This window comes from Trachinotus anak, unplaced genomic scaffold (assembly GCF_046630095.1).
Source record: "Trachinotus anak isolate AG129_WGS33_773 ecotype Australia unplaced genomic scaffold, CSIRO_AGI_Tana_v1 ptg000002l, whole genome shotgun sequence".
In the NCBI taxonomy this organism is placed as follows: Eukaryota; Metazoa; Chordata; class Actinopteri; order Carangiformes; family Carangidae; genus Trachinotus; species Trachinotus anak.
In genome coordinates, this window is record NW_027273853.1 from 18986783 (window position 1) to 19008014 (window position 21232).

At 43.3% G+C, this 21232-nt stretch overlaps 1 protein-coding gene across 1 annotated transcript in view; it reads left to right on the forward strand.

Annotated features, from left to right (window-relative positions):
* mrpl23 (mitochondrial ribosomal protein L23) overlaps positions 1–3218 on the forward strand; it is a 34154-nt gene extending 30936 nt beyond the window's left edge. Inside the window, exon 5 of the mRNA XM_071503727.1 lies at positions 2164–3218. Coding sequence (XP_071359828.1) covers positions 2164–2328 — 165 coding nt within the window. The 3' untranslated portion in view covers positions 2329–3218. The remainder of the gene's footprint in view (positions 1–2163) is intronic.
* Positions 3219–21232: the final 18014 nt, after the last annotated feature.

Consider the following 21232-nt stretch of genomic DNA (forward strand, 5'->3'; position numbering starts at 1 on the left):
GTATCAGAGAGTTTAGACTCAAATGGACAGGTTTAAGAGAGTAACATGAATTCAAGTCTGTAAAGTATCATACCAAAATAGTAGTTTCCATAATAGTTATGTTTTGGATGGTTGGATGTCATTTGGTGCCTGGTCATGGCTGTATTGTCAGATTTGATATGTCAGGCCCCATTGTGGTCCACATGCGTAAAAGCTGGGTTACGGTTGATAATGATATTATAAAGATAATAATGTTAATTATGCAATAACCTCTGGATCTGTGGAGGCTGTGAACCAGCCAGCCTCTCTCACCAGGGTGTCTTGTTTTTCACTGGAAACTCCAAATTAGGATTAGTCAGTAACTAAGAAATACTGGAAGGTGGACTGGCTCATTGTTTTTTTGCTTTTAAAGAAGACAAGCAAATGTATTGGGAGGTTTAAAGTTTTAAACTGTAATCATTCTAAAACTGGAAGTAAAAGCTTGTTTTTGCAGGATAAACATTATGTTCTTCTTAACTGTTTATTGTTTTTGAGGGACCATAATATAATTAACAGCTCATTTGTATTTCCACCCCATCATCTCTTCACTCACTATTATCAGAGGCTTCTCATAAGCAGCCCATGTAGTTGCTGTAAGCTGTGGTTGACAGTGTCCTCTCAAAGCAGCAAACACCACAAATTCTGGATCCATGGAGACATAAAAATAGAGAGAAAATTAGTTTTAAACCAGGCTGCTGATTTTAAATATGCGGTGTGGAGCATCTCATAACAAAGCTCTAAGCAGTATGTATCCAGTCACAGTTTTTACAAGCTGAAGTCCACAGTCATTTGTGGACTTCAGCTTGTCCAGTCATTTTGTTTTTTTTGTCTAGTCATTATTTATCTTGTCTGAAAACGATGAACAACAACGTTTTTAATGTTCATAGCTGGTCATAACCTTACTAGTAAAATACAGAAAACACATGCAAACATGCACCTGAGCACACAAGTTTATATATGCACAAGTGTAAAAACACACAAGACTCCTGCTGTAGGTCGTCCCAGTCAAGTAGACAAGGCCAACTCCATTCTGCATCTTTGGCTGAGTGAGCTTTATGTTGTCTCCCCCTTTGGGAATTAAACCATGCTATGTGGTAATTATATGCATGTTTCTCTTGGTATTTTGGGGGTTGGAGAAAGACAAAGTAACATTCACATCAGAGCCAAACCATTCCTTAACGCCTACACACTGACCCCAAACAAAATATTTCACATAGTTAAACTGAGTAGTTGATTGACAATTGTGTTCATGGAAGCAATTCATTTTATAGCATTAGGCCTTCATATAACATAATTGAGAAGTATATGAATCACATAATGACATTTGACTATTTGTCAGTGGGAAGCTGTTGTTTGGTGTAGACTACAGCATTAGTGACCATTAATCACTATGGGAACATTTGTTGGGGTTAACAGTTGGCTCAAAATCCAAAACACAGTGATAAAAATGGCACATGTAAGTGCAGTTCCATCATCGCAAGTTATGATCAGGCTTTATAAGAAGTTGAGTCATTCAAGGACGGCAATGACTTGGCTCCAGCTGAGACTGATATCAGTGAATTCTTGTTGCCAGGTGTCCATGGCGGAGGCAAAGAGGGACAGGCTATGGATATGTGTGCATGCATGCACCCACTGGCCTGTTATTTTTTGTGTGTGTGAGGGTGTGCAAGCATGCATGTGTGTAAACTGCACTGTACTCTGCGGCATCCTGACACAGACCACGGTTGGGCCGGCGATGCATTAGCCATGGCCAGAGATGGGTTGGTATGGAATAAATAATGGATACCATCCTTTCCCTCTGAATAAATCAAGACCAGAGAAATGGAGAGAGATGAGAGATTAAATGTGGGAGAGAGTTGGAGAAATTGAATGCCAGAGAGAAAGAGAGCGTTTGTGTAACTGGAAGAGGGATATAGAGGGAGAAACAGTGTCCTGAATTCCAAATCAGTATCTCACTTTTCATCTCTGCAAAAAAAAAAAAGAAAAATGCAATTTGACGTGTTTTTTTTGTTTTGTTTGCACAAAACATTGGCTTATGAAATTATTTTAAATGGATAAACAACTAATTCCTCTTATTTTTAGATAGGAATATAATAGTTTCTTGGCTCATTTTGCTCTTTTTTTTTTCCCGCCTCTGCATCCCAGGCACAGGGCCAGACGTTCACCTTCCCCGACATCTTCCCGGAAAAGGACAGGACGCCGGCGGAGGGCTCCATGGAGGAGTTGCAGGAGAAGTTCATGGAGGACGAGAAGCAGAGGCAGAAACTCGACCCCAGGAGAGGAGGGGTCACTGAGTGGTTCGGACTCTGAGACATCCCACTGACCGGGAACTCTAAGCGTGTATGTGTGTTCGTGGGTGTTTCATTGGGAGCAACATGTATTGATTTACAACGCGACTGTTGTGATGTCACTTCTATTTCTGTAAGAAACACACAGTATGTAGTAAAGAAGAACGAGCATGTGTGTGGGAGACTGGAGACATGTGTTTTGTGTGTGTTTTTGTGTGTGTGTGTGTGTGTGTGTGTGTGTGTGTGTGTGTGTGTGTGTGTTTGCAAGGCTCCAGTCCAGTAACCCAAGCCAGAACAGAATCACAGGAGGAGGAGAGTGGCCCAGCTCCATCTTTCATGAAACCAGCCCACCGTACAGAATCTCCATCACCTCAGATGACCTTCTCTCCTTCCTCCTCCTACTCTTCTGTTCCACCTCCTTCTCCTTTTACTCCTCCTCTTTGGCACCAGTACCTCAGCATCTCCTCCTCCTTTGTCTCTCCTCTTCCCTCAGGAGTTTCCTTTCGCTTCTCTTCTGTCTCCTTGTCCCTCTCTGACACTCCTCTTCCTCTGCCACACTGGGGAGTGGTACAGTGTGGTATCCATAGTAGCCCTGACTCTCAGCCAGTTGGATCAGCCTACCTGGACAACCCACATCCTTTCCTCTTTTATGAGTTTGCCTTGGATTAATTGACCACTTTAGGTAAACAACAATAGAGATGTTGTTTCAGCAAAGCAACGACATGGAATTTGCTGGAGTGTTTTATTATTTTGTGGTAGAACCTCTTGCCATAACACTGAGAAAAGATTGTACACAGTGTGTGTGTGTGTGTGTGTGTGTGTTTGCCTAGCATGCAGGACTCGCCAGCGAATCTGTCTAATTGTAAGTGCTGTTGGAATAAGAACTAATAAACGGTCACTTGTCCAAAAGTGCTCTGCTTACTTTTTCTTGTGTTCTCCTCGCCTCATCTCCCACGGCTGCTGTGCTCAACAACTGGCACTTCGAGACTGTGTTCGCCACACAAGCTGGCCTGCGAGTGTGCCAATGTGGTCTGGTAGCTGTTTTGACAAAGTAATGATCTGTGTTTGAATCGGGCCACTGGAGGACTGAGCTCTCTTACGGTAATAAGGCCCATAAAGGGGAGGGACCTCTCCTGGCATCACTCAGACCCTCCATTATACTGAGAGGCCAAGGTTACATTAAGTGTCCCCCAGCCGTGACCACTAATGCTGGCTGGCTAATACAAAGGTCCAGTCCCTGACCTCACCCAGCCAACTCAGCTATCACTAAGGAGAATGTCAATATTGAACCTGTTGGCCCATTGTCTGCTGCCTGGAACCATTCACCCCCTGCGTCGCTATAAAGCAATCTGATTTGGAACAAAACAAGCCTCCTGTTACACAGCCACTCCATTTCTTTTCTATCTGCCTGCCTTGTTCCCACTTTTTATTTTTCTCAGTTTCTGCTCCTCCTCTCTCTGTTGCCCAGTCCGGTCCTCTAGAGAAACAGCTGCTTAACCAACAAATTCCTGTTCTTGCTCTCCTCCTGGCCTGAACAGACCCCACATGGAAGTTGGGAAATCAAGTTCTGGTGTTTGCCAAGCAGTAATCTGTCCCTGTTCTCCCTCTGTTCCTTGTCATGGGGATACCCTTGTTTCCTCTAAAGTCAGATACACACACTTGTACAAAACCCACTGCAGCCATTTCTTATATCATTAATTTGGCTTTGAGATGCTTAGATTATTACTCTGTTTAAGGCCTGTTGACAGTGGTGGTTATGTGGTATTGTGGACATTTTGGATACTGCTGCTTGAAGTCAGAAAGATGACACATTTTATAGCACACAGACAGACACTGAGACACACTTGGGTATTGAGCTCATCTCTTGCTCACACGGATAAATGCCGCTTAGTCATTTTAGCTCTTTATGAAGACCAAGTAAACAGCAACAACTAATGAACTGATAAAAGGAAAAAACATAAAAACATTCAGTATTCTCCTAACAGACTGGTTTCTGAGTGATTAAAATAATGTTTCTCAAAATCATTTAAATTACACTGAAAATAAAATAAAACTATGATTAGATTTTTTTTCCCCTTGATAATAGTTGTACTGACAGTATAATTTGGGATATAATTCTAATCAATAAAAATGTTACATGAGCTGAAGAAGACTTTGATTTTTAAGTGATAACATCTGTGGAGGGTCTGCCAAAATTGCGTAGTGTTTGGATGTGAATAAAACGGATGACTGTTTCTGTTTCCAGAGAGGAACACAGGGGTTGGCCTCAAAATGCAATGTTTACCTCAAAACTTATGAGGCAAGATAAATTTCACATACTGCATCTATATCACATTTCCATCACTTTGAAGCGTTTGTGTTAAGAATTAGCTTTATCTGCTGTTTCTGTCATTTTTTTTTAGCTCTTTAAACGTCACTGAAATTCTTGTATTTCAGCTGATCAGCAGCTTAAGAAGCTGGAGCCATGCATTGTTGATGATGATGACATCTTCAGATATGGCACAGAGGAACACTGCAGTTATCCCCAGAAGGTATGGACAGAGTTGAGGGGACAGGCCTGATCACTTATCAAAGTGTGCTCTGGCAAGGCTAAAGTCCTCGTTATTGTCTCCATTATCCTCCCTTCACCTTGATGCAGGGAAAGCAAAATATTTGAACATAACCACATTTGAATTGATTTTCTAACCCGACTCTCCAGTGCACTTGACTGTTCTCCTGGTTAGATCCAGAAGATGCCTAACCAGACTCCGGTGATCCACCTGATTGTTCTTATGAAAGCATTACCTTTGGATAAAACTACTTTTAAATGCATAATGATGCGTTGTTAATGTCTAAATTACAATATTAAAAAGTAGATAATAATAATGTCAGTAATAAAAGAAGATTTAAAGGAAGAGCTTTGGGAAAGCAGGTGTTTGGAGCTCCTGCAAGAGCAGATCAGACCAGCCTTTGCTGGCAGAGACCGGCCAGGTTGCCGTCTCCTGCAGAGGGATCAAATCTAAAGTAAAAAAAAAACTGAGTACAGACTCATTAGTGTTTTTAAATTTTTTTTCCTAATGGAAGTCTTTTTTTTTTTTTTTTTTTTTTTAAATTTTCTTCAGTAAGTAATGTACTGCATCAACTTCACTGCAGTAAAAAATAATGACTACTAAATAGCTTCAAAGACCTTTTTTTTTCCCCCTTCTACATACACTCTCTCCCTCCTCTCTACCATGTTCTCTCCATACCTCTCCCTTCTCTTCATACCCAATAAAAAGCTGCAAGCACAATGTGTCTCCTCCTGTCCGGCCCTGTCCATGCAGCTGGCAGCCATTTCCCAGTTTGTTAACACACTGTTCTCCCTGCCAGTCAGATGATGCTGTGTGGCTGGAGTGTGAAGGAACGGGATAATGGAGGGATGGAGAGGGAGGGAGCGAGCCCCACACGTCCTGTTTCAGCTAAACTCAGGATGAGTGTAAGCGGCCACAGATTTATAGGGATCTATGTGTGCTGAACAAGAGGCATCATACATTGTAATGCATCGCATGTCGTTTAAGTGCAGAGGGAGGGAATGTGAGTATGTGCGTGCGAGACGGAAAGCTCAGGCAGGACGGAGCGAGAGAGCAGATGGAGGTGAGGGTGAAGTGAGAGTGAAAAAGAGATGACATCACTGAGAAAATGCTGAGCTGGATTTAAGGGCTACTGGATGGAGGAGGTCTACTCCCACAGTGCACCATCTCTCTCTCTCCACCTCTTTTTTTTTTCTCTCTCATGAGATGTACAGTGCAGGTCGTGTTCCCATCCCTACACGGCTGGTTAATGGAAGGAGGGTTGAATATTTTAAACAGCCCTTCACTCTCCTTCTTTTTCGCTGCTTACTCTTCTCTCCCTCCCCTTTTTTTCTTGTTCAGTTGTGCATTAGTCAAGTGCACACATGACCCTGTTTCTGCTACTGCAGTCCACGTTTGGAATCTACATGACATCATGCTGTATTTTTGGGATCATTTGGATGAGTGGCGGTGTAGTGAGTGTCCTCCCTGACTCTCTATGGCCTCCCTGGGGAACACATCTCCTCCTTGCTGGCTGTAGTAACTGCCCACTTGCAAGGCAGCTCTTCCCCTGCAGATGCCTCACTGCATCCTGTAGCTGCTAAGGAACTTAGATCAAGCATTTCAAAGTGTCACTGTTAATGTACGTGATCTCATTATTACGTGGTCACTGTGCCCTCCCTGTGAAGCGATGGCTGTGCATGACTGCAAGAAAGCAAGAGAGAGCTTCATATACAGTCGTTTTTAGTCTGCCCTGACTAATTACAAAAGAAGGTATAAATTGAAGGCTTTGTCCCATATATTCTCGCAATTAATTGCCAACTGTCTGTAAAATTGCACACACTCATATAGTTACACAGTTACTACTCCTACCACCCTCTTGTGCAGATGCACACACTCCCACACACTCACACTTGTGTTCACTAAGACAACCAGGGTTGCCTGCTGAGGATTCTGACGGCCTCTCTTGGACCAGCGCCATACACATTCCTCCTTCCCCAGGTTGCCATTGGTTCATCTGAGCTCAGCCAGTGCACTCTGTCACCCCATAAGTGTGTATATATATGTGCGTGTGTGTGTCTGCTTCAGTGTGAGTCCATGTACTGTACGCACCCTTACATAAAAAAAAAAAAAAGTTAACATCTTCTGTTTTTCCAAGAATTTACTATGCACACACACACACACACACACTGGGAGAAACGCACATGCTCACATGATGCTTGTGTCCATGCCTCCTAGTGAACCACTCACACATACTTAAATGCTCCCTGATGTGGCCCCTTAGTGCATATACACGGTCATACTGTACTCACAACTATACACATGTTGGCTCAGAGCCAGGAGCAACAACTGAAGGAGGACACTGTAGAAAACATGTGGGCCGGCTGTTTATTGTTGCTTAGATTACAGAGACTCAATATGCTTTACCATACCAAAAATACCAAACAAGTATTTTCTAATATAAAGAATCAATTACAAATGACCTTCTATTGTCAAGTCATATAAAGCACAAACTGATTTCTTTCAGCTTTGGCAAACAAAATCTAATCGAGCCTTTACACTGCAATTTAGCATGTTGACTGTCAATAAACTGCATTAATCCACAGTCTGGATATAAAAGAATGGGAAATAATTTTGCATATTTGTTGTTATTTTTTAAATTTAAGGTTATTAACAGGGTTCTTGGTAAACAGCCACAGTAATAAGAGGCGATACTTGCATGTTATCTCATTTTTGACTGAAGGACTGTGCTTGATACAATTTAAAGGTGGGAGAAGTTCAGTACTCAGATCACTTAAGTATCAGCTTACTTACACAAAAGTAGTAAAACCACACTGTAAAACTACTCAGTTACAAGAAAAAGTAAACATAGCACATCAAAAGGGCAAGCAAATTTTAACCATTTGACATGCTATTGGATTATTGAATGTACAATGCACCATATTTTATAAGATGATTACATGTATTGTAACTAATGGAGCGTATAGTATCATAAAATACTTCAAAACTGTACCTAACTGCAGCACTTAGTTACTTTCCACCACTGCTAGCCATTTTTTATTAATTACTCCACCACATTTTATAGGGAAACACTGTGTTTTACACCACTACATTAATTTGACAACTAGTTCATAGTGGTTTTACAGATGAAAATATATATACAAAACATGGTAATCTTACAGCATTCTTTAAATTAGTCTACCCAACAGGATACATATAATTAGTTCTACATTTTGATGCTAATACTTTTTTCAACATTTGCTACGGATGTGAATAGTTCTTTCTCCACTGTTTGTTTCTAGAATTTGTCAACATCTTGTCCCGGTCTGGTTTGCGTGAAGCATCTTATTGCTTCCATGTTCATCCACTGGCTTTCAGTGGAACACAAAAGGATCAATCAGTAAAGCCAGCCATGTCTAATTCTGGCTTTTCCTGCAGTGCTGGTGTCTAATAAAAACTGAATGCTGTTTTCCGACTTTGTGCTCCTCCAGAGATCCTTCCCCTCCTCATCTGTCACAACATCAATTAGGATCAATTAGAATTCCTGACAAAAAAAGATGGCACATGCCAGCCTTCATCAATGAATGACAATGGCAGGGTCTTTGATCTGTGTTTGCGCTGATTTATTTGTGGTGACCAAGAGGGGGAGGAGCTATCAGGCATTGTTTTGTTGTGGCATAGTGTTTGTGAGGCTTACGCACAGCCGGCTGTCTGAAAGAGGGGAAGAATTTATCCTGACACTCCATTTCAGCTTATCTGCTATCAACACAATGCTTCTCCAGCAGCTGGGTGGTCCCTGTTCCTGCCAGCTGTTCAGCACGTACATTTGCATTTTAAACAACTTAATAATAGTGATACATATGTACGTAAGAGGAGCAAACGACCAATGAGAGTTGGTTTGATGCAGACAGTATGCGTGTGTTTCAGAGAGAGAAAGACAAGGATTGAATGGTTCAAATGGGTTCAATTGTCATAACAGAAATCAACTGGGGCCTGGCCACCCATCTGGACCACAGAGCACCGAGCCCTGGTCTGCACACACGCATAGACACATACACATATGTGCACTTGTGCAGTCAGTGAACCCCTCGCTGATGGAATTGTACTGGCTGGAGGCTTTGCCAAGTCAATAACACAGACTGATCCCTGATGCTGAACTTCCTGGAAGTCTCGGCTGGTCTCAGCGCTTCATGTACCTGCTCAGTGCTCCAGCTGCTGCCTGGCTGCACGGTGGGCTGGATGGGGATCAGTTTGTCTATCATTGCTCTGCGCTTGCCTCCAGGTCACTCTAACTTGAAACACGGTTCAGAGGAGAACAGAGGAGAGGAGAGACCATGGGAACAATGAGCCTTAGAGATTGGAGTGAATTCATTTCCTCAGAGCGATGAAATCTCATGTACTTTCACACAAGTCTCTTCTCATCACGCACAATCAAACCAGGGTCACTAATCTCTTTATATCACCCAGGGCGCAGAGTCTTGAGGTTAATTGTCCGACATCCTGATGGAGACAAAGCGTAACATGTGTGTGTGTGTGTATGTGTGTGTTGGACACAATACATGCTAATAACTTAACACAGTAAGGAGATTCTTAAAGGTCTGAGAATGCTGTGGTTTACAGTATTACAAAGATTTGAAGCCACGCCTTAGCTCTCATTGTCAAACAGACACTGGTGGGGGAGCTGCAAAACTGCTGGCTTGGTTTTAGTGTCCTTATTGTTTACACACAAACAGTTACACAAGCACATTCTCAGACTTGAATGCGTTCAATTTGTTGATCTTGATCATTTAGACTGTGCACGTCACTGATGCACAAGGGAAGTGTGAGAGAAGGGTGAAAATGTTGTAAAGCAGTGAGTGTTTAGGAAAATATTTGAGAAGGTGAACTGGAGAGAGACAGATGGGCAGAGGGAAACATAGAGTGAGATTTAGAAGCTATAGGTCTTGGTTTTAGGGATTAGGAGGGATGGATGGTGTAAGACAACTCGTTTAACTCATCTCTGGTCTAAATGGCTGTTGGCCACTGGCTCTCATTTAAAGCATCTTCCCTCCTGTCTTACATCTTGTTTCACTGCCAGCCCTCAGCTGCACAGCGCTTACGTCAGACAATCCCACTGTTAGCCAACACTTAGCCAACATAATGACAGAACTGCTCACCCAGCCAAAGATAGATCAGCCTTTTCTGGCTTGATTTCAACCAGCACGGCTGAACTTTTGTGGCCTGGATTCACTCTGTGGGGTTTGACTTCCCTGGCCTAGGTTTGACCATCAGAGCTTGATTAGAGTGGTCTGGGTTGAGTGGACACTGAGCTTGAAGAGTATGTCCTCGCTGGCACTGTTTCAACAAAGGGTACTCATCTAGTGCGACCTGGATTTGACTGTCTGGCTGCCACTACTGTGGCCTGGGTTCAGTAGACAGAGCTTGACTTGTATGGCCTGAGTTCATCAGATGGAGTCCAACTTCTCTGGCCTGAGCTTGTCAGACGGGGCTCTACTAGTGTGGCCTTGGCGGATACAGGGCCTCTGGGTGATTAAGGATGTGTTTGTTTCCCAGGCAGCAAGCAGGCAAGGTGGCGGCATTGCTCCTGCACAGCCAAGGACTTGGTGTGGGGGTGAGAGAGCCAAAACAAACTACTGTGATTGCCTCCCATATGCCCTCCTGACCTCTGCGTTTCAAATGCCAGGCAAAGAGGAGGGTGAGGGGAAGAGGTGGTTTAGAGAAGCAAGGAGAGCAGGATGGGGATACGAGAGGTTGTGGTTGAGGTTTGAGGTGGTGGTGGTGGTGTGTGGGAGTGTGGGGTGGGGGCGTGGGGACGGAGGTGGGGGATTCAACCGAGAAAGCTGGCTTAACCTTATTAAACTCTGCCTGTTTGTCCAACAAAAATATCTATCTATCTATCTATCTATCTATCTATCTATCTATCTATCTATCTATCTATCTATCTATCTATCTATTTAATCATCTTTACCATTGTAATTGTTGATGATGAAATTGTAGCGCAGTGATAGAGAGAGGCAAAAGAGAACAACAATGAAAAAAGGAAAGGAATAAAGGGGGAAATGGACAGGGAGTGAGAGAAAGGGAGTCTTGTCGTCTGAGAGGTGGTGTGGTTCGGGTTAGGTTGTGGTTGAAGCCTTGAGAGAGCGGGAGGGGAGAGAGGGGGAGGCGCAGGGGGCGAGGAAGGCAGCGCATACCCGCAGCATTCAAATGGAGCTCCCATTGGGAGGTTTTACGCTTCAAAATGGTTTCCTGTGACGTGGATTGTGTGTTTGATTTGAGCTTTGAGGGGTTTGTGTTATTCTCGGGAGGGGAGAATCTAGCACGCTCTCATTTCCGCACTACCAACAGCCAGCAGAAAGTTGGCAAGCCGAAACAGGGGGATTGTAAAGACAGATTTTTCTCTCCCTCCTCGTAAGAACCACATTTTTTTTTCTGCTTTCACTTTTTTTGCCATGTTTTTCTGCTGAGCCTGCTCCAGGACTTGCTCTGCATATTGATGGATTGTTCTCAATAATTGGACCTGCTCAGGCCCGTGTCCTTCCATGGTTTTCCCAGGCTGCCTGATTTTCTGCTGATCATAAAATGCACAGAAAACGTGTTTATGCTCAGATGTGTGGGCACATTTGCACCCCGACACACATGTGCAAGGCTGCAAAAATGTACAAGCAGGTTTGCACGTATACAAGTACGCACGCTGTCAAACACACGCCTTGGAACTAATTGCAAACAATGAATGCCAGCTGGGCAGTAGGTGTAGCAGGCAGCACAACTGGGCCCAGGTTGGTTGTATTTTCTACTAGATTGGAGAGGAGAGAGAGAGAAGACATGGCAGACGAGTGAACGAGGAAAAGTACGGAAGAGAGAGTTGGTAGAAGAGAGGCGAGGGTCACTACAGAGGGAGGGAAGGGGGCATACGCTGAGGCAGCGGGAAGCCACCTCTAAGACTATGACAGCCAGTCATACAAACCATCAGAGAGCTTACTGTTCTGCCAACTACTGTACTTCACAGAGCCAAGAAAATGACAAAAATCAACACTGGATGTGTTTGTGTTGGGGGAATATCCGTGGAACCCCACTCTCTATCCTGATCAGCAGTTTTCTCTTTCTCTCTCCCCCTCTCTCTCTTTCACTATCCCTGCCTCTCCTTTTTTCTTCTCTCCCTCTCGCCATCCCTCCTGTCTTTATTTTCTTACAGTAAATACTCTACTGTATATGCACTCTGCTCGTGTAAGAGGACAATTATCGTAACAGCGTCTCTACTGTGTGGCGCACATGGAAAAGCTAACTGCTACGGGCCAATTTTCTCCATGGAGTTATGTAAATAGTTTTGATGGAATGAATGGGCTTCCCCCAGTATGTGGGGGCATAGCAGGGTCTGAGGGGTTCCACTACCATCCTAATCCCTGCCATCTGCATCAGTAACCCTTTTTGTCAACCATGTTAAGAGAAGGCTCGTCACATGTATGTCTTCCAAAGCATTTCGTACTAGATTTGATGTTTAATATGTGTTATGAAACAAAGGGTTACAGTCTACATCAGATGAATGCAGGCTGGTAGCCAATCAGTCAGACACTAGACAGGTCAGGTAGCACTGTGCCATTTGACGCAACTCCTTCAGTAGTGAGTCGCTGACGTCATATGGTAAACACAAAGCGAGAAGCAAGAAGTTGAAGACTCTCAATTTTCCTTTTGATCACTTGCTCGCAGTTATAGCAGCACTTAAAGATGAGATGTAGATCCCATGAAGATTGTGAGCCAACATCCGGACCCAAGGCAAGGATGCTAGTGTCAGATGTCATACAGACCCGACCAAAGCAACAACCGGCTCCACTGGAGTTTCTCTTGCTGTAGATATGCAAGAGCAGAAAACAGAACTTCATACATGCTCATAATGGTTCAGCCCCTATCCTTTTTCACACGCACATACTTTCGGAGCTAAAGTTGGGTATATTTATTTATTTTCAGATGACCTATTGTTTATATGTATACAATGTCTGCCTTAATATTTACAGCAAGAATTATAGCCCATGAACCACTGGTGGTTATGATCTAAAATTTAGGATCCAAAAATCATGATATGCATCCAACTGTGAATTCTGCTCATTGTTACACCTCCAGGGTCTGTTGATATACAATATACAGTATGTATGGGTACATTGTGAGAGACAGGCCACAATGTTCTTGCGTGCATGTTAGATAGCCTGTTACATTACCTCTTTTGGTAGCCGATGACACACAAGAGGAAGTGAGCAGAGATGACAGAGACAGTGCCTGGGGTAAGATAAAAGAAAAAGAACAGTCTCTGGCTGATCTCCCATCCCACCTCTTAGCAAATTGGTTGTTGATTGTCCACAGACATCATTGTTGGTGCTCCCCTGTACCAATAAAGTCCAGCATTGAGCAGAGCAGGGGCCCTCCAGGTCTTGTTATTGTAACAGGAGTACGTTTTGGCTGGGACTCCTGTTCTCAGCACGAAAAACAACAATAACAACATCAGCCCACAGCCCTGGGAGCTGGACCCGAGTCAGAGGCAGTTCGGGAGGGGGTTGGTGGTGGGGTGGGGTGGGGTGGGGGGGTAGATGCCCTGTTAATGTTGCACGTCGTGGTTCCAGTCCGACACTTCATCTGTGGTTCTGAAATGACTGGAACTGCTGCTGGCGCCTTACTCAACGCTTAAGTATACAGTTAGTGTGACATTCAGACAAGTCTCGCTGCTGGTGCAAAAGTGCACCAGTTTAGGACGCATGTGCACTCGGCGACGGCCCGCCTTCCCTCTCCCTCTTTTTCTTCTGTCTCTCTTTCTTGTACACAAATCAGCACTGGCCCTCATTGCAGAGAGATTCCTGGGTCTCCTGAAGACAAACAAAAGGGAAGGAATCCACGCAAGTCTTAAAAACAAAATATTAAAGGAGTTTACACAGAGACCACACAACAACAGTGGTCTAATCTATTTGTAATTAAAAAGTTTGCTCTGAAACGTTCTCATCCAGACAACAACAGATCCATCTTGCCCTGGCCTTGTTATGATCATGGCCTGTTTTTTTTTTTTTTTTTTCCTCCGTTCCCCTTCTGTTCTCGGTTGTTGTTCCTGTAACATAATATCTGTTTGTGTGAAAGATCCCTCTGTTGTGTTGATGGCATCTTGAGAAGGCAGCCCATGACCCACCAAATGACTCAACAAAAGAGGCACTCTATTATATTTCTCTGACCTCTCTCTTAGTCAGTCTCCCAGCCTTAAAACCATCTTACATAACAGTGCTGTATAGGCAAAATTACAATAGACATTTGCTTGTATTTCAATGTACAGTGGGGTCCAAAAGCCTAAAACCACTTTCCCATTCAGGCGAATCTGCTATATACATGTCTGGCCCACTTAACAGCAGTGGAGTGTGTGAAAGCAGATTCTCCTGTGGGTTACATTATAAATCCATTACAGTTAGTACATTTGCAATGAAAATGTCTTTTTTGTCTTCTTTATTTTGGCTCAGATTTTCTGTACTCTGTGGCTACCTCTAAAGGTAGAGAGAAAAGAAATGAAGAGAAAGACGAAAAAAGAAAGAAGGATAGATAGATGGAGAGAGCTGGAGGGCAGAGGCGGACTCAGGTGACTCAGCTTTCCCCCTGGAAGCAGATTGAGGGGAGCTGTGGGTTTGAACCCCCCAAAGTTTTACTAGAACACAGGCTTTTTAACAGGAGGGAAAAACAATGTTATAGCTGCTTCCTGCACCACTGAGTGTTCCCCACCAGTAAACATAACAGGGATTGGGTCATAATGTTATGGTCTGGCATCAGGTGAATACAGTGTTTTTTCTCCCCAGTCACCCCACCGCCCCTCCTCCTCTTCTTCTGCTGCTCTTTTCCATGTGGAGGAATAGGCTCCAGTGTTAAAGAAATATCAGTCATCAGCGTTGTTATTGCGCACTCACTTGCTCCATCTGCAAGGCTGGCGCTCAAACACACTCTTTGTGTGAGTGGACACGGCGGCTGCTCTCTCTCCCTCTCCCTCTCACTTACTCCATCTTTCTCTCTCTCTCTCTCTCTCTCTCTCTCTCTCTCTGTTTCCTTTTGTGCCTGTTAAATGCTACTTATTATTTCCCAAGAAGGCGGACTGGAGGAAACTCTGATGTAAAGGAACCAGCTCACCTTCTTACTGTCAGGGGTGTGTGCACTTTTGTGGGTTTATGTGTGTGTTTGAGGAGACACCTTTGTTATCTGTCATTAATGCATGAGAATGTACATTTCCATAAATTTAGATGAAGGTGTGTATTCGTGTGTGTGTGCATGTGTGTGGGTGTGTGTGTGTGTGTGTGTGTGTGTGTGTGTGTGAAGTATGCACTATGTACAGTTTGAGTGCCAGTTTTATGATACAAAGGAGCTCTGTCAGGTTCGGCAGTTTGAACCAGGTTGCAGGGCAGCTGAATGTGTGACAGTAGCAGTAAAAACAAACAGAAGTTCTCCACTCTGGAAAAATCTAACGCTATGAAAATGGCAACTATGGCAATGATGGGAACTGATCCATGTTGAGTTTCCAAACTGTGTTGCATTTGGCTGAGGAGGGAAATTGCAAAGGGGTAAAATAACATGGATATATCTGTAATGGGACACTTGCATACATAGGGTTTACACAGTATGTGTGTGATTTGGAAACACAGGTGCTTGTCTGTAGTCTTTTAGTATATACTACAGCTTTAACTTGCAATACATTGCTACCAAAAGTACTTACTGTATCTTTATGTGTATATTCAATTCAATTCAATTCAATTTTATTTGTATAAAATTGAAAGTAAGGTCTTGACCTTACCCTGTAAAGTGCCTTGAGATAATGTATATTATGATTTGGCGCTATACAAATAAAATTGAATTGAATTGAATTGAAAGTATAGTGCCAAATCATAATATACATTATCTCAAGGCACTTTACAGGGCAAGGTCAAGACCTTACTTTGTTACAGAGAAAAACCCAACAGTTCCCACAAAGAGCAAGCGCTTGGCGACTGGGGGGAGGAAAAACTCCCTTTTAACAGGAAGAAACCTCCAACAGAACCGGGCTAAAGGTGGGCAGCCGTCTGCCTTGACCGGTTGGGTTTAGGAGGAGATAAGAAAGGGGGGGTGGGGGGAGGAGAGAGGAGAAAAGAGAGAGAGAGAGAGAGACCAGGAACAGCTGTGTTATATGCATATGTGTGTGCATATGGTGGCTGAGGCTCTAAGATCCTGCTGAGGTGAAATTCGATCTAGTTCAGAGATCTTAGCTGTAGCTCTGCAGGTCACTGAACAACAAAGCATTCTAAAATATCATTCTAAAGTCATTTACTGCATTAATTACATATATAACTTCTTGTTAAGTGTCATGCACATGGGGCATTTTCTTGGCGTAATACATCCTCCACATAGTCCAAGGTTCCAGTGCTCTTCATGAGATCCACTTTCATATGCCTTTCCCATTTTAAAATCCTCCATCTATACATGTATAAATCCATTGAAGCAGACATTAAACATTACACAATACTGTGCCGGACCATTAGCCTGCAGATATATGGCTTGTTTTGTAGACGACTGACAGGATGTAGTGCCCTGATTAATCATAGATAAACAGCTAAGTAAATGAATGGATGTCATGTGTAAATTTCCTCTAGACCATATGCAATGGATCAAGCACACGCCAACTCATGTGATTGTTTGGGATTAGATGGAATATGCCATGGAGCTGGCTGGGGATTGTTTGTGTACATCTCTGTTTGTGAGCTGTGTGTGTGTGTGTGTGCACGTGCACACGCGCGTGTGTGCACGCGCCCTGGAGTAGGTAACAGGACTCAGTCCAGGGGGTCGTTTTCCTTCGGTCAGACAGACAGTCATCATCGGATCCATGTTATCTCATGTCTGGAGCTTCCAGATGAGAGCTGAGCAGGCAGCAAACACATTCTGCTCGCCTGAGTCATACTGCGTGTGTGTCTGCGTATGTATGTGTGTGAGACAGCAAGCTAGATAGAGCATGTGCGAAGGCAATGAGTGAGAGTGTGCATGTTGTCTGTGTGTAGACGCTTTGTATGTCTGTGGAAATGTGTGTTGAAATGCATGTGTACGTGACTGTGTGTATGTGTGTGTATTTCAGTTACTAAAATACCCAGCATATCCCTTGCCTTAAACACACTGACCTCATCCATGCAGGGGTCTAATAAATTCACTGCAGGTGATGAGTGCGGAGCTGTGCTCTAAAACAGCAACACTCGAAAACAACTTTGCCATTTGGTTTCATTGCATAGGTATGTTGTTAAGAGTGTTGGATTAACGGGTTGATTTTCTATATCAAGGATAATCTCCAACTGAGGAACCTTATATAGTTCAAATCCTAATCAATTTTGAAAAAAAAACAGAACAGCCGCTGCTACAGTACACGCGGTGATGATTCAGTACAGGCTGGAGTTACGTCAGCGAAATGGCGTCCATATTCTGACATGGACGAAAGAGGTCCATGCCTTGAAAGAGGCGTGAACACAGAGGAATTTTATGAACAGCAGGCTCGTGTCTCAATAGTTGGATTCCAAAAAAGAACACAACCTTCCCACAACCTGCTCAGAAAGTGATCTCATCGTCTCTATCTTTGTTATTCAGAGCAGATTGTCTTATCGATAGTGACGTGGCCAGCTCCTACTACATTACAAGAGGAGTCATACAATAGTGAATGAGAGGGAGCTGTGTTACAGGACTCTGTTACTGGGGCAGCACACACTCACAGACCTTAAGCCACACACAAAGACCGTCCAAACACTTGTCCTCTTTACTAGACTCTGAGTATTCGTGGCTGTTTAGTGGCAGGTGAGAGGAATTGGCTGGTCTGCCCTACCTTGATCAGTGCAGTAACACGCAGCTCATGTATTCCATCCTGACAAAAAGATCAGAAGACGTAAAAGTAAAACAGTCAACTTCCTTGTCCAGTGCCAGTAAGTTCCCCATTTATTGCACTTCTCAGCATCTCAGGGAAGGTAGGTCTAGATGGATGGATAAAGGGATCTGTACTGTGTGACGACCCTCTCTAGGCCAGCCTCTCCCTGCAGGAGCCTGATGGGTGGAGTTTGGTCGTCACCTGGACTGTTGCACTGTATAAGATGGTGGCAGTCAGCCAGTCTCTCTCTCCCCCATGGCTTTCACCCTGTTTGGTTTTATTGTATTTTGGGTCTTTTTTTTTAGATTGATTTCCTTTTAGTTGTATAAAATAAACTTATTTTTAGTTATAACTCATGTGTGGTCTTCCCTCCTTTGTCCAACCCTGAGCCAGGTTGTGACGACTGTCTCAAGATCAGGGTCTGTTCTGTTTTGGACTCAATCTACTCTTAAGAATTTCTGTGTCTTCTAGATGCTCGGCTTTCGTCAAAGGTTAGCTGCTAACTGTGTCCTTCAGCAGTTATCATACAGTGGGTCGGTCAGCGCTTGTTTGCTGAAAATGGCTGCTTGCTGCTGTAAACTAAATTGATCACAGCGGTGAGACCGGTGCTTGTCGGTCGTACCCTTGTTCGACTCCATTTTACCCATTCATACAAGACCTCCAGTCACAGGTTAATCTCTGGTTGTCACCAGGACAAGACTATAGTCCACAATGTGCTTATATATAAATCACAACTACATTATAGAATTGCAGACAAATATATTAAACATTAGTTTCAGTTTCGCATTCCTCCTTTTATTCATATGCTTTTGCTTATTCTCTTTTGCTGTGGCTGTAAAATACAAATTAATGATTTGAAAGAGGGTAAAAAAATACACATAGTCATTGGATTCAATATTGATGTAAAAATAATGAGGCTTTAAAGAAAATACTGAATCTTGAATAATCTAAGCTGTTGGTTATTGTAGTAAAGGAGGTCAGTTTAAATAACTTCTCACTCTGGGCACCACACAATCATACCAACCACTATTTATAGACTGCTGGGCTCCTCCAGGCTGCCTACACTATCACAGCCAGGTTGTATTGTATTTGTATGTGTGTGTGTGTGTGTGTGTGTGTGTGTCTCTACATGAAACAGAGTGTGTTTGTGTGAGTTGTGGGAAGCCCTTGAAGAGAGGAGCTGAGTGTTTGGGAAGTTGCCATTAAGACACAAAGCAGAGATGTCTGAGGTGGGCTAATGACCTTACATGGATCTGTGCTTGGCAGAACTTTCTAAAATGTGGGGTGGGACGCACACATATACATACTCACAAATACACACGCGCGCACACACGTACACACACAACTCCTCAAACAAATCTTTGACAGGGTTTATAGTGGAGCTGGGGGACTCTGAGGGGTTTCGGTGTTTGGTTTTAGGCATCAGCCACTCTGTGTCCTCATCTTAACTCGACCGTGGTGTGGGCCACCGCTCAGTGGGCTTCCATTTATCAAGGAAAATACTAACACATTTATACAGAGAGGATTTTTAATGTATGCAATGAAACACATTTCAGCTGCAAGGTTGCATTGAATAGAGAGGTTGATGAAAACATTTGGCACATGCTTCATTTGTTAAATACGATTTTTGGCCCTGAATTTCCTGATGGCCCCATGTTTTACACACAGACTACTCTTGATTAATGTGGCCCATTAAGTGGAAGAGGAGCGGGATTATTAGCCTTTGTGTATGTTGTAGCATTTTTGTATATGAGCCTGAATGTGTTTGTGTGATACAGAGCAAATGGATTGCGCATGGATAAGGAGAGCATCAATTGTGTGGATTCTTTATTTTTAATACTACCTCCCGCCATGGGTAAAAGTTCATAAGGATTATTACTTGGCATGAAAACCTAAGATTGTGTTGATGGTGTCTAACACTTTCTTCCAGCATATTTGATTACTGTATGTTTCTGCCTGACTGACTCTCCATCATTCCTGTCCTGGTGTATCCTTGCATGTTTTATAACTGGAATCAGGCGGATCTTCTAAACGCTGAAATATGTTTGTTGAGTGTAAGTTTGGAAAAAGGCATTCTTCACCAACTTTAAAAAGTGAAGTTATACATTTTGGAGATGCACATATCTCACATTAATAGTCCCTCAACACAGAGGCAACATAGACAATAGAAGAAATACGTCATACAGTGTCACACCAATGCTCATCTGGCCAATTGTGAGCATGACTTTTGGATTGTCAGTTTCTGGTTGGTTGCAAAAAATTGGGGGGACCAGAACCTCCTGTCCAGGCATACTGTTCATTGGTCTTTAGGGTCCCTTCAGACTAACCATAGGTAACACAATGTAACGGACTGTATTATTGTGGGCATGTTGCTACAGTGTACAGGTAAATGATATTAAATATGCAACAGCCTAAAGCCTTAAAAATGACACCACACAGCTGTTTAGGGTCTGCAGGATTGAACAACTCTGGAAAGTTTGTCAATGGCAATTATTTTGTCCTCAATGCATTTGCCCATTTCTGCATTACTGATGCAGGATATTGCTGATTGATTTCACATTGTGCTGTGGACAAAGCAAAACAGGACCAGCCTCTTTGTCTCTTAGTGTTTCCATCTTCTGCAGTGGCTCTTTGACTGCACCAAAGCAGTAGTCTCATTGGCACGAATAAGGAAGCCTATGCTTTTTGCTGCAGTGCCATTGTAAGTCTGAAAGAGCTCTTAGTGCATGCAGGCTTGAGCTATGTACTCATTTGATATTTTGGGCTCAGGCAGTCTGATTTCTTGTGGCTATTAAAGAGGATTTCCTCTTTGCAGACAACTCTTTGGTATAGGGTGGCCCAGGGGTTAGAGACCCACCTGCATCCGCTCTCCTCCTCTCCCTCTCAGGCCATGCACCCCAGGATGCCAACCCTGACACCAACCTGCCATGTGCTTTTGTCAGCCGCTGGGTCAGTGAGGTTTAAATAACAGACAGGATGTGTTTTTGTCCAGTGCTTTTTTTTTTTTTTTAGCTTGATGTGTTTTTCAGGAGGAGGGTTTTTTTGCTCCAGTCTGTTGTTTGGCTTTCCAGGATTGTGTTTTTTTCTAATATAGCTCTATTGTGCGGAGAGGTGTTGAGTTCTCCAAAAGGATGTGTTTACTACTTTATGGCTCTGGATTGTCACGTACTTAGAGAAGCAAAAGCTGTGAAATGAAACATCACTGCCAAGACAAAGTATGAAATGTATTTTTGTGACTTTCTGGCATGCCACTGCATTCCCTGTTCAGAGCAGTGTCATAGGTTAAATGGAAAATCATGGACATAATAGTTGCTGAGTTCATGTTGCTACTATTGAGCCCTTCGCTTCCACTTCCTCACAGCGACCTGGTTGCCTTCCAACGGCCTTGACAAATTCTTCTTCCTGATTCCCTAATATTTGGAATGACCTTCGAAATTCATTCAGGCATACAGTCACACCCTATCCTCCAGCATTAACTGAAACCTCATCCCTGCAACAAAGACTATTAACACCAGTTA